This window comes from Salmo trutta, chromosome 35 (genome assembly GCF_901001165.1).
Source record: "Salmo trutta chromosome 35, fSalTru1.1, whole genome shotgun sequence".
NCBI lineage: Eukaryota > Metazoa > Chordata > Actinopteri > Salmoniformes > Salmonidae > Salmo > Salmo trutta.
Genome location: NC_042991.1, coordinates 14,740,659 through 14,755,327, shown reverse-complemented (window position 1 = coordinate 14,755,327; position 14,669 = coordinate 14,740,659). Strand labels below are relative to the sequence as shown.

General features: G+C 39.6%; 1 protein-coding gene across 2 annotated transcripts in view; it reads left to right on the top strand.

Annotated features, from left to right (window-relative positions):
* Positions 1–14,669, top strand: part of LOC115174664 (snRNA-activating protein complex subunit 1) — a 38,237-nt gene that overhangs the window by 311 nt on the left and 23,257 nt on the right. For both annotated transcript variants that reach the window (XM_029733422.1, XM_029733421.1), the window contains exon 2: positions 17–155. In XM_029733422.1, coding sequence (XP_029589282.1) covers positions 17–155 — 139 coding nt within the window. The remainder of the gene's footprint in view (positions 1–16; positions 156–14,669) is intronic.

The window sequence follows — 14,669 nt, the reverse complement described above, 5'->3', positions numbered from 1 at the left end:
ATATATCGTTAATCAGGTAAAGCGAAGGATCGTTTTCTGAAGCCACTTGTAGCGGACTACGAGGAACTGCTGGGTCGTTTCCAACAGACGGAATCCGTGCGGTTCGAGGAATTTACTGCTATTTGGAGAAACATGGGCTTCTCAAGTGTATTTTAGTAAGTCCCTTTCCTCTTCATCAGTCGTCTCTTTAAGATTACCTGCCGGCCTACCTAGTGTCGACAATTTGTTGCCAAATATGCATTAAATTAAACATGCAAATTATTATTAGACCACTCTGCCAACCTGTGCCTGGTTTTCCGATAACGATGGAATTTTGGTTTACTGGTGTTTTAAAGATGCATCTTTCCTTCAACGGCCGAATATTTAACATGAGTTTCCCAAAACGCCACACAGAAAACCACGCTAAATACGTCGTCAGTGTTAGTCGATACTGATCGGATGGAAAGAAGGGCAGCGCTGCTCTCGGGTCAGCTTTCTCAGTTAAAATCTTACTTTAATATTATAATTATTTCACAATACTGACGACGGATGAACTCCTAGTGAGAATTTACAATCTACGGCTGCAAGTATTGAAGTGGCTTAATGTATTACATTACCCAATAAAAATCATTCAGCAACATTTTAGGCTACGCATCATTTAAAAAAAAAAAAACATTTGTCATTTTAACAGACGCTCTTATCCAGAGCGACTTACAGTAGTGAATGCATACATTTCATACCTTTTTTTTCTTCCATACATCATGAAATGTATTAGACAAATTAGGCAGTTGCCTACAAGTAACAAAATATATTCCATTTATTGAACATGAAATAGGCGTATATGCTACTGTATTTATATTTTAATGCAGTCATCTTGGTTTTAATATAAAGTTTATTTTATATCCCTCTTGTATTAATTGCAAAGACATTAGCAACTTTTGTTGTAGAACACTTTGTTCAGCAGTTGCAGAGAGACGGATAAATCATGTGATTCTGGGTTTAGCAGAGATCTGTGTATAAAGTGACGCGGGAGGGCAAAAAAGCATATAATGAAGCATGTAGCTGTTCTTCGAGTGGTCAGAGGCAGATGTTAGGGGTGCTCGTTAGATTACGAGCGTTTTCAAGTGCTACGTTAACGATGGTTTTGAGAAACAGCTCGAGGTTTAACGATGCTCCTACGAAGGTTCTAAAGATCTCAATTTTCAATAATTTCTCCTTAAAATGCTTTTTGGAAACTGGGCCATTTGGTTATGCCATGAACAGAGCTGACGCATATCAGGAATTCACAACAATAGGTGGTGTTTCTAGAGGTGCTACTTCATTTAAGAGCTTATTCTGTGAGGGCAATTACACAGTAAAATAATGATGCTGAGACTCATATTTTTGACTTCAAAATGTCAGTGATTGCAAGGTTAAACAAATGATACTACTTTTAACAATTTCCACAGCAAATTTTACAAACACATTTACCTGAACAGTGCAGATGCAAAGTTTGGTAATGGCTCAAATCGTAATTCTTTAACCAACATTTGCACTGTTTGTCAAAAATGATTTTTGTCAAATTTTGTAGAAATTGTTAAAAGTACTCCTTGTGCCAGGCAGGTAAAATCACTGGGGAAGCCACCTATGTGATAAATGTGTTTGCTCAATAAATCCTGTTAATTCATTCATTTTATTTATTAAAAAAAAAAAAAATACAACAAATACAAAAAAACTGAAATATACAAACAAGAGCACATAAATCTAACAGACAAGGGTATTACATATTAAGATTCATTTTCAATTTGTTAAATACTTTTATGGTGCGTATTTCATTTTTGTTTTTACATTTACTGATCACTTCAAGAATTGAAATATTATTTTATCTTAATTAATGTGAATAGGGGTTTGTTCTCGGCCCACTTAATTTTATGGACAAAATCTTCCATGAAAGATAAACAAATTAACAATGAACGTTAAATCAGGGTCCATATCATTTGGATCGAAATAAAACGTATCAGTCTTTCAAATTAACATTAATAGTTACTTCTTTTCAAATAAAATCTTCTAACTCACACAAATCTTCTGACATAAGAACAGTCCCAAAATAAGTGGTCAAGAGTCTCTGGGTCACAACCACAAAATACACATTTGTTATCAATAGCTGTTTTAAATCTGTGTATAGTAAAGGTCTTTACAGGGTAGATTCTATGAATGAGTTTGTATGATACTTCTTTCACCTTATTAGATATACAATATTTACCAGATAACGAAACTTTGTTCCAGTTCACTTTTCCTAGGGCTGCAGTCCAGTACAGTTTCTTGACTTCATTATGATCTTTCAAAAACAAATGGTGTCGTCAGCCAATTGTGAACATTCCATCTCTTTGTCTTGTTTCTGAATACCCCTAAAACTATCCTTATTTATATGAAGTGCCATAACTTGTGTGACCAATAAAAATAAGGAAGGAGAAATTGGGCGTCCTTGTTTAATTCCACGTCTGTCGAATCTTTTAAGTTCCATGGGATAATTTAACAGAGCTGTTACTATTATTGTAAAGTGTCTTAATTACACTTTGAAAATATTGACCAAAATCGAAGTCTCAAAAAGAAAATAATGTTCAACTGTATCAAATGCCTTGTAAAAGTCTACAAATAAAATAAAGCAATCTTCCATAATGTGCTCATTGTAGTCTAACAAGTCGAATATTATTACATATGTCTGCCCTTCATAAAACCAAACTGGGTATCATCAATGCTTTGGTCAAGACCTTTTTTTAAATCTTTCTGCAAAGATGGATGCAAGTAGCTTTTCATTAATGTGATTGGTCTCCAATTTTCTAACATCATAGAATCTTTGTTTGGGTATTACAGAAATTAGGCCTTGTGTCATAGAAACAGGCAGGACCCCTAAATCAATTGTCTCCTTAAACATTAACGAAAATTCAATAATATCCTCCTAAAAATATTTATAGAATTCACTGATAATGCCATCATTCCCTGGATATGTGTTCTCTTTTAAATTGCTAATACATTTTTATTTCATTGATAGAAATAATTTCGTCAAGACTTTTAGAATTCTTCATCTATGAATTTTGCATAGTCTTTGACAGAGTTTAGAAAGGCAGATATGTCACTAGTGGGACAGGCATGACTGGTATAAAGGTTACCATAGAATTCTGAAACATATTTTGAAATATCTTTGGGGTTATCATTTTCTTTGGCATCTATATTGAGCTTATGAATTATTTTTTTCTAAATTGTAAAAGTATTATGTATTTTTTTCACCTTCCTCCAACCATCTCCTTTTTGATCTTACAAATGCCCCTTTTGCTCTCTCTTCATACATTCGGTCCATTTCTAGTTGTAAAGAGAATAACTGGCCCTTTCTTTCTTCATCAAGGTCCTCCATAGAGATTAGAGAAAGTATTTCCTTAACAAGTTTAACAAGTTTATCTTCCCTCAATCTTAGGTTCAGCAATTTCTTTACCTCTCTTCATGTCCTATTTCATACTTCATTAATTCCTAATATTTCCCATAAGAATTATAGTTGGGCTTTCCTCCAATTGTCTTGCATAATATCTTTGGCATCCATCTTAAAATTATCATCTACCAACAGTCTACTATTGAGTTTTCAATAAGTCCGATTTGGTTTAACTTCAGATCCATTAATATTTAAAGATAAGAATATAACTTTATGATCAGTAAGAATTGATGGTTCATTTGATACCTTGACTACAGAATTATATAATGAATTAGAAATCAACCAGAAGTAAATTCTTGACTGTGTGGACATGTCCTTGTTACTCCAAGTGAATTCCTTTTTATCAGGATATTTACATCTCCAAATATTGACTAATCCAAGACAGGTTATTAAACTCAGGATTAACAATGCTGGATCTGTTTGGAGGGGGATTTCTGTCAATCATCACATTGGATACAGAATTAAAATCTCTACCTAAGATACTTTTGATATCCTGAAATGCACCGATAACTCTATTAATCTCTTCAAATTCTTGAAATAATATCCTGTTTGGTTTGTTGTTGGATGCATAAATATTCCCTAATAAAAACATTTCACTGTTGAAATTTACTGTTAAAATGAACCAACGTCCAGAGTGGTGAGTCTTACTACTGATGACCTTCCCTTTAAATGCACCTCTTAAAACTGCTACACCTGCAGAGTGGTTGTTGCCATATGATAACCAGATATCGTTGCCCCATTGATTTTTCCAGAAAGATGGAGCGGAAGAACAAGCATGAGTCTCTTGTAAAAAGTAAAAGTCTGCATTAAACCGTTTGCAATACAGGAAAATAGCCTTACGCTTGAGTAAATTACAAATACCCCTGACATTAATTGAACAAAGAGATAAAGACATACACTTCAACCTTGTTATGCTAATATGAGCTTTTCCTAAGGATATGTAACTCAAAAGGATTTCCATCCCATTACTAATCTCTCCAACAAAAAACAAACGAATACTGGTCATAAAGTTACCAAAGTGTTCTTACTCCCACAAGGGGGAGACATTGTGTAGACTTTACAATAAGCAGTTATTCACCTATAGTTAGTTTAGTTTACCAGTTCTCAGGTCAGCCTTTTCTCATTCAAGTGTTTGTGTCCATTTTTTATAATAAAAGGCTGCTTTTCACCTGGCAATCAGTTTTTTGTCCTGACAGTTCTCTGAGTTACTCTGACTCTCTCTCAAATATTCTGATTTGGCCGCATTTCTTTCCCATGATGATCACTCTTGCACCGATTTAAAAAATAAAAAAAATAAATAAAAAAAAAAAAATAATAAAAAAAAAAATATATATATATATATATATATAACAATTTTTTTAAAAATATTTTTTAAATGCAGTTTTCCCTGCCTTTCGAGCTGCAGCCACCATCGGCCAGTTTCTCTCTTGTCACTTTGTCTGCTGAGGTCAGATCCTCCGTGAACCTCAATTTTTGCTTGATGAGGAATTCCCAATTCTTCGCTCGCCTCCAAAGAAGATCCCGTGTAGATCTGTTGGTGAACCGGATGATGGTTGTCCTCGGTCTCTTGTCTTGATCCTTGAGTCTTACCAAACAATGGACGATGTCTACATTTTTCTGAAGTTTGGCTTTTGATTCGGGAATGACAGCTCCACAGATGTCAACAACTCTGCATTTGATGTCCTCACTCACCTGCTCTGGAATTCCATGGAGCCTCAGCTTCCACCTGCGCTGGTATCTCTCTGACCTCATTCACCTTTTGCTTGAGTTCAGCCACCTTCTTTTCATTTTCCTGGCAGACAACTTCCACTTTCTTCATGTCACTTTTGAGGGTTTTCACTTCTCCAAAAATGAAGTCAACAGATTTAATGGCCTCAATTTTCATTGTATTCTCCCTAACCATGACTTCTAAGCCATTTGCCCTTTCATCTATCTTTGCTGTCAAAAGCATTACAATATTGTTTTACATCTCAAGAAGTGACATACCCTCTTGGCCTCATCTTTTTCCCCTGGGGCTTGACTGGAGTGCCGGGGTCATAAGGTAACGGCCTGAGCTGGGGACTGGAGGGGTGCAAGATGTGAGCATTGTTGTCCGTGCTCACCGCATTTTCATCACCCATAGTAGTATTTCCCCCCACAGTTACATTCTGAAGAGGAGTACCCAAAATCATACTATCTTTTGTGGTTAATTGTCCATCTGACGATTTCTCCATTTCTTTCCTTTTGGTTCTGGTCGTGGCAGTTTCCATGTATGTTCGATTAGCTAGTTTTTGAGCTGGCTTATCTGGCGATCTAGTGTTGTCGCAAACTTAGTTTTAGAGGTGAATAACTTGCAGAAAGTAATCAATTACGTTGGTAAATAAACTAAACCATATTCATACAGGGTTTTATGACTAGAAATGATCCAATGGTCATAATTGGGTAAGGAAATCCAATAATTCGTTTTGGTAGCTGAAAGAATTATCTGCACTGACCGCCATCTTGTGCGCCAATCATTCAGTCATATGCCTTGCGATCGTGATATAAATGAGGAAGGGGATGTTATTGCCGTGTGTGCGCGCCTAAAGGCTGAGACAAGACAGTTGCAGAATAAATCCAACCACACTTGTTTCATCACAAAACCAGATGGAAACCTCTGTCAAGTCCACAAAGCATATTGCATGTACAGTTAGACAGTTACATGACCTACAGCATGGTCGAGCAAGTTAATTGTTTCAACATTTTTGTAGCACATAACTATTGATTTAGAACCACAATGAGTTACAAGTGGCAAAGAAAACAGGAGCTGCCTCTACTATTCCAGCACTATTTCAACATCAAGTCACGTCTAATACAGTGACAACTAAAAGATACCAAAAATAGTTGTCCAATCAACGTAAGCTGAGTATGTTGCTCTTCATGGTTCAGATTTCTGTGTTCGTTCGTGCAAGTAAAAAAAACATGTTGACTCTACTTGTAGAGAAATGTCAATGCCGCCATCCTCTTTCCTGTTGACGAAACGATCTATCACTCTGTCATACAGTACACGCTTGTATTTTTTGGTTGTCCTAGGCTACCTGGCTAAAATGCTTGCTCGCTAGCGTAACTTCCATTCATGGGCAACGTTAGCTAGTTTACGTTAGCCTTTTACATCTAACTACGTATTGAGCTTCCATCCTCTCAGGCTAAGGGCACAACAATGTAGAATTGCCATTATAATCATTGGCCAGTACGGAGAATTAAGTAAAACCACAAGTCAAAATCCCTATCTCCATCCATGGGTAATTTAGGAAAGGGACGATTTTAGCAAGTTAGCCACAGGAGGACAGCAACACAGTGAGATGCAACAATTTATGTCAGTATGTTCTCAGTGTGATTTGATGGGAGTGACTCAAACCCAAGCCTGCTTCCCTTGACACTTTTTATTTTTTAGGTGAGCCAGAACGATTTGCTTTTGAGCTCGTTCAGTTTAGCTCAATGCTGATACATTTTTTTTTTTTTTTAATAATTCAATCAGGGGAGGCCAAATGCTCACTGGCTTCCCTGGCCTTCAATGCTATGAGCGGCAACAATGTCATACTCGTTTGGACCAGACCGCATCATATGGATGGCTTACATTTAGCGAGACAGAGGGATGCTGTTTTGCTCGCTCGAATGCTTTCCCCTGAGATGCATTAAGCCTCTTGCGATTTTTGAAGGAAAATTATGAAACCGAGAGACAAAATAAATGTTATGTTCATTTATTTTCTTGCTACATTTTTTTTCATGAATACACGCCACTGCCTTGGTATGGTTTGTTTAACCGTAGAATGCTTAATTTTGCAGGGGTTCATATTAATGCTACAGTATGTGAGAGGTTATAGACCTACAGTCTGTCCAGATTTCAGTTTCCATTTAACCCATCTGAACAGTAGGCTACAGTCCCCTTGATTTGGCTACAGTCCCCGTCTTTTGACTGTCGAATTTGCATGGCGCCTCACAATGATCACGCGTAACATAGCCAGCACCGATATTATCCTCTTTTACCACTTTCCCAAACATTACTTTTCTGGCCCTCCCTTCTCTTTATATAACTATCCATTTTGCAGCTTTTGTCTTATTGAATTTAACATCGACATTGTCCTTTTTGCCTCCGTGGATCGACGTCAACCTTTTCTGCCTGTTCCTAAAAGCGTTTGGCATTTATGCTATTAGGCGCTCATACATTTAGACCCTAAAGCTTAGGCTTGCGCACTAATGCCATATAGGCTAAAATAATTAAAGGAAATCCTCAATGTAGCCTATAGCTATAAATTGCAATAAGAATGATATACAGTTAAAGTTTACATACTTAGGTTGGTCTCATTAACTCGTTTTTCCAGCACTCCACCCATTTCTTGTTAACAAACTATAGTTTTGGCAAGTCAGTTAGGACATCTACTTTGTTCATGACAAGTCATTTTTCCAACAATTGTTTAGACATTATTTCACTTATAGTTCACTGTATCACAATTCCAGTGGGTCCGAAGTTTACATACACTAAGTTGACTAAGCCTTTTAAACAGCTTGGAAAGTTCCAGAAAATTGTCATGGCATTAGAAGCTTCTGATAGGCTAATTGACATCATTTGAGTCAATTGGAGGTGTACATTTTACATTTTAGTCATTTAGCAGACTACTCTTATCCAGAGTAGTGAATGCATACATTTCATTTTTTTTTTCTTCCCCGTACTGGTCCCCCGTGGGAATCGAACCCACAACCCTGGCGTTGCAAACACCATGCTCTACCAACTGAGCCACACGGGACCTGTGTACCTGTGGATGTACTTCAAGGCCTACCTTCAAACTCAGTACCTCTTTGCTTGACATCATGGGAAAATCAAAAGTAATCAGCCAAGACCTCAGGAAAAAAAAAATGGAGACCTCCAAGTCTGGTTCACCCTTGGGAGCAATTTCCAAACGCCTGAAGGTACCGCGTTCATCTGTACAAACACTAGTACGCAAGTATAAACACCATGGGACCACGCAGCCGTCATACCAATCAGGAAGGAGACGCGTTCTGTCTCCTAGAGATGAATGTACTTTGGTGTGAAAAGTGCAAAAGAATCCCAGAACAATAGCAAAGGACCTTGTGAAGATGCTGGAGGAAACGGGCACAAAAGTATCTATATCCACAGTAAAACGAGTCATTTATCGACATAACCTGTAAGGCCGCTCAGCAAGGAAGAAACCACTGCTCCAAAACTGCCATAAAAATTCAAGACTACGGTTTGCAACTGCACTTGGGGACAAAGATCGTGCTTTTTGGAGATGTCCTCTAATCTGATGAAACAAAAATGGAACTGTTTGGCCATAATGACCATCGTTATGTTTGGAGGAAAAAGGGGGAAGCTTGCAAGCCGAAGAACACCATCCCAACCGTGAAGCATGGGGGGGGGGGGGCAGCATCATGTTGTGGGGGTGGTTTGCTGCAGGAGGGACTGGTGCACTTCACAAATAGATGGCATCATGAGGGAGGAAAATTGTGGATATATTGAAGCAACATTTCAAGACATCAGGAAGTTAAAGCTTGGTCGCAAATGGTTCTTCCAAATGAACAATGACCCCAAGCATACTTCCAAAGTTGTGGCAAAATGGCTTAAGGAAAACAAAGTCAAGGTATTGGAGTTGCCATCACAAAGCCCAGACCTCAATCCCATAGAAAATTGTGGGCAGAACTGAAAAACCATGTGCAAGCAAGGATGCCTACAAACATGACTCAGTTACACCAGCTCAGTCAGGAGGAATGGGTCAAAATTCACCCAACTTATTGTGGGAAGCTTGTGGAAGACTACCCAAAAAGGTTGACCCAAGTAAAACAATTTAAAAGCAATGCTACCAAATACTAATTGAGTGTATGTAAACTTCTGACCCACTGGGAATGTGATGAAAGAAATAAAGCTGAAATAAATCATTCTCTAAACTATTATTCTGACATTTCACACACTTAAAATGTGGTGATCCTAACTGACCTAAGACAAGGAATTGTTACTAGCATTAAATGTCAGGAATTGTGTAAATGTAGTTGGCTAAGGTGTATGTAAACTTCCGACTTCAACTGTATTTATGTATTTTTTTTAAAGGTGTTTTCTCATTATTCAAACCGCCCTTTATCGACAATTTCATGACCTTAAACCCAGCCAGCCCTGCGGGTATAACTGTGGGGAATGCGGGTTATGAGTCGACCTGTGCATCACCAATGGAGGACTTCATAGCATACATTTTGTTGGAGGGGAATTATATTAACGAACATGCAATTACAAAATATAGGCCTAAAATCTGTCAATGTTTCTAGGACGACTCCTAATTATTCTGGGCCCTGCTTCCCAGAAGCATTTAGTGAATAATGTGTTATAAAGTTACATGTTGCATGGACTCTGTGTGCAATAATATAACCTGATTTTTGAACGACTACCTCATCCCCACACACACAATTATCTGTAAGGTTCCTCAGTTGAGTAGTGAATTTCAAATGCAGATTCAACCACAAAGACCAGGGAGGTTTACCAAGACAAAGGCAACTATTGGTAGATGGGTAAAAAAATGATACAATAAGAGATATTCAATGTATGCTTTTTATATTTTTCAATAATAGTAAAAAATTGTGACCCCCTAGGATGGCAACACATACAGTGCATTAGAAAAGTACTCAGACCCCTTGACTTTTTCCATATTTTGTTACGTTACAGCCTTATTCTAAAATGGATTAAATAAAAATCCTCAAATCTACACACAATTTTAGCAAATTTACTCACATTCATAACCTTTGCTATGAGACTTGAAATTGAGGTCAGGTGCATCCTGTTTCCATTGATCATCCTTGATGTTTCTACAACTTGATTGTAGTCCACCTGTGGTAAATTCAATTGATTGGTCATGATTTGGAAAGGCACACGGCTGTCTATACAAGTACCACAGTTGACAGTGCCTGTCAGAGCAAAAACCAAGCCATGAGGTCAAAGGAATTGTCCGTAGAGCTCCGAGACAGGATTGTGTCGGCACAGATCTGGGGAAGGGTACCAAAAAATGTCTGCAGCATTGAAGATCCCCAAGAATACAGTGGCCTCCATCTTAAATTAAGTTTGGAAGCACAGAGACTAACTAGAGCTGACTGCCCGGGCAAACTGAGCAATTAGGGGAGAAGGGCCTTGGTCAGGGAGGTGACCAAGAACAGGATGGTCACTCTGACAGAGTTCCTCTGTGGAGATGAAAGAAACATCCAGATGGACAAGCAGCACTTCACCAATCAAGCCTTATGGTAGTGGCCAGACGGAAGCCACTCCTCAGTAAAAGGCACATGACAGCCCGCTTGTAGATTTCCAAAAGGCACCTAAAGACTCTCAAACAATGAGAAACAAGATTATCTGCTCTGATGAAACCAAGATTGAACTCTTTGGCCTGAATGCTAAGCTTCACGTCTGGAGGAAACCTGGCACCATCCCTATGGCATCCCTATGGTGAAGCATGGTGGTGGCAGCATCATGCTGTGGGGATGTTTTTCAGCGGCAGGGACTGGGAGACTAGTCAGGTTTGAGGGAAAGATATACGAAGCAAAGTACAGAGATCCTTGATGAAAACCTGCACAGGACCTCAGACTGGGGTGAAGGTTCACCTTCCAACTGGACAACAACCCTAAGCACACAGCCAAGACAACGCAGGAGTGGCTCTGGGACAAGTTTCTGAACGTCGGACTTGAACATGATCGAAACTCGCTGGAGGGACCTGAAAATAGCTGTGCAGCGACGCTCCCCAACCTGACAGAGCTTGAGAGGATCTGCAGAGAAGAATGGGAGAAAATCCCCAAATACAGGTGTGCCAAGCTCGTGGCGTCATACCCAAGAAGCCTCGGCTGTAATCGCTGCCAAAGGCGCTTCAACAAAGTACTAAGTGAAGGGTTTGAATACTTACAGTACCAGTCAAGTGTTTTCTACGGTGTCTCCACTATTATTCAACAAACTATGAAATAACACAAGGAATCATGTAGTAACCAAGAAAGTGTTAAAGAAATCAAAATATATTTTATAATTGAGATTCTTCAAGTAGCTACCCTTTGCCTTGATGACAGCTTTGCATTCTCTCAATGTGCTTCATGAGGTAGTCACCTAGAATGCATTTCAATTAACAGTTGTGCATTGTTAATTTGTGGAATTACTTTCTTTAATTAGTTGTGTTGTGACAAGGTAGGGGTGGTATACAGAAGATTTGGTAAAAGACCCAAGTCCATATTTATGGCAAGAACAGCTCAAATACGCAAAGAGATGACCACATTACTTTGACTGACCTTCATGTGTTAATCTGGAAAATTTCAATAACTTTGAAAGTTCAAGTGCAGTTGTAAAAACCATCAAACGCTGTGATGAAATTGGCTCTCATGAGGACTGCCACAAGAAAGGGAGACGCAGAGTTACCTCTGCTGAAGAGGATACATTCATTGGAGGTAACTGCACCTCAGATTGCAGCCCAAATAAATGCTTCAGAGTTAAAGTAACAGACACCTCTCAACATCAACTGTTCAAAGGAGATTGCGTGACTCAGGCCTTGATGGTCGAATTTCTGCAAAAAAACCACGACTAAAGGACACCAATAATAAGTCTTGCTTGGGCCAAGAAACACGAGCAATGGTCATTAGACTGGTGAAAATGTGTCCTTTGGTGTGAGTCCAAATTAGACATTTTTGGTTCCAACCGCCGTGTCTTTGTGAGACGCAGAGTAGGTGAACAGATCTCCACATGTGTAGTTCCCACCGTGAAGCATGGAGGAAGTGTGGTGGTGCTTTGCTGGTGACACTGTTGGTGATTTATTTAGAATTCAAGGCACACTTAACCAGCATGCCTACCACAGCATTCTGCAGCGATAAACCATCCCATCTGGTTTGTGCTTAGTCCCACTATCATTTGTTTTTCCACAGGACAAACACACCTCCAGGCTGTGTAAGGGCTATTTGACCAAGAAGAAGAGTGTTGGAGTGCTGCATCAGATGACCTGGCCTCCACAATCACCTGACCTCAACCCAATTGAGACGGTTTGAGATGAGTTGGTCCGCAGAGGGAAGGAAAAGCAGCCATTATTGCGCTTGATGGGTTTTTTTTCGACTGCACTTGAAGAAACTTTCAAAGTTCTTAGTGTTCCGCATTGACTGACCTTCATGTCTTAAAGTAATGGACTGTTTCTCTGCTTATTTTAGCTGTTCTTGCCATGGACTTGGTCTTTTACCAAATAGGGCCATCTTCCATTCTAATTTCATACTGTCCAATTAAATTTCAACCCAAAATAATATTCTGCATTTCCTGCATTCATTTGAGAATTTCCACTCTGCCACATATGCAGAATGTGGTTAAAACATCTAGGCCTTATTTTTAACCAAATGTTGAAAATGTGATTTGACTTGCGATTTTTAGATCAACTCTTCGGTGAACTGTTGGAATCATGGAAAAATAATAATTATTCTATTGTTAGAAGATAGTGGGCACTTTGAATAAAGTGTTTTGACAACCAGTGAAAATGCCTGTGAGGAGTTATTGTGACAGGGTAGGAACCAGTGTTGGGCAGTGTTTCCTAGGGGTCCCTATGATCTTTGGCTACATGAAATGTTTTCTCTTAGCTACTCCATGTAGGTAACATTCATGTTTCGCCTATTCCTCTTTGATTTAGAAGATGCTGTTGGACAAACATAAAAGGAACAGTATCTGGTGTGGCCACCAGCTGCATTAAGTACTGCATTGCATCTCCTCATGGACTGCATCAGATTTGCCAGTTCTTGCTGTGAGATGTTACCCCACTCTTCCACCAAGGCACCTGCAAGTTTCCGGACATTTCTGGGGGGAATGGCCCTAGCCCTCACCCTCCGATCCAACAGATCCCAGACGTGCTCAATGGGATTGAGATCCGTGCTCTTCACTGGCCATGGAAGAACACTGACATTCCTGTCTTGCAGGAAATCACGCACAGAACGAGCAGTATGGCTGGTGGCATTGTCATGCTGGAGGGTTATGTCAGGATGAGCCTGCAGGAAGGATACGACATGAGGGAGGATGTCTTCCCTGTAACACACAGGGTTGAGATTGCCTGCAATGACAACAAGCTCAGTCTGATGATGCTGTGACACACCGCCCCAGACCATGACGGACCCTCCACCTCCAAATCAATCCAGCTCCAGAGTACAGGCATCGGTGTAACGCTCATTCCTTCGACGATAAACGTGAATCCGACCATCACCCCTGGTGATACAAAACCGCGACTCGGTAGGGAAGAGCACTTTTTGCCAGTCCTGTCTGGTCCAGCGACGGTGGGTTTGTGTCCATAGGCAACATTGTTGCCGTTGATGTCTGGTGAGGACCTGCCTTACAACAGGCCTACAAGCTCTGTCCAGCCCCTCTCAGCCTGTTGCGGACAGTCTGAGCACTGATGGAGGGATTGTGCGTTCCTGGTGTAACTCGGGCAGTTGTTGCCATCCTGTACTTGTACCGCAGGTGTGATGTTCGGATGTACCGATCCTGTGCAGGTGTTACACGTGGTCTGCCACTGTGAGGACTTAGGCGTCTCACAGTACGGACATTGCAATTTATTGCCCTGGCCACATCTGCAGTCCTCATGCCTCCTTGCAGCATGCCTAAGGCACGTTCACGCAGATGAGCAAGGACCCTTTTTTTTTTTTTTCCCCAGGCAGTAGAAAGGCCTCCTTTTTTAAAATGTTTTATTTTTTTATTATTATTATTTATTTTTTGTTGGTGTCCTGGGTTTTCATAACTGTGACCTTAATTGCCTACCGTCTGTAAGCTGTTGTCTTAATGACCGTTCCACAGGTGCATGTTAATTGTTTATGGTTCATTGAACAATCATGGGAAACAGAGTTTAAACCCTTTACAACGATCCAAAGAGCTGTGAAGTTAATTCGTAAAAATCCAAATATCTTTGAAAGACAGGGTCCTGAGAAAGGGATGTTTCTTTTTGATGAGTTTAGTTACATAATTTTTGTTATGCCATTTTTATTAAATATTTTCACCCCCACCCAGTGTTATCAGAACTTACCAGAAATCATGTAAACCTTGGCTCAGACAATGTAGTAGTGTGGGTTCAATAGCATCTCATTAGTGTGGAAGATCTTGAGAATCAGCTGTACGTGTGATGGAAGCGTGCACTGTACATGTGATGGAAGAATGCACTGTGCATACAGAGGGTTGCAATTCTGTTGAATTTTGGTTAAACTATCCCTAAGACCTAGAATTGCCTTG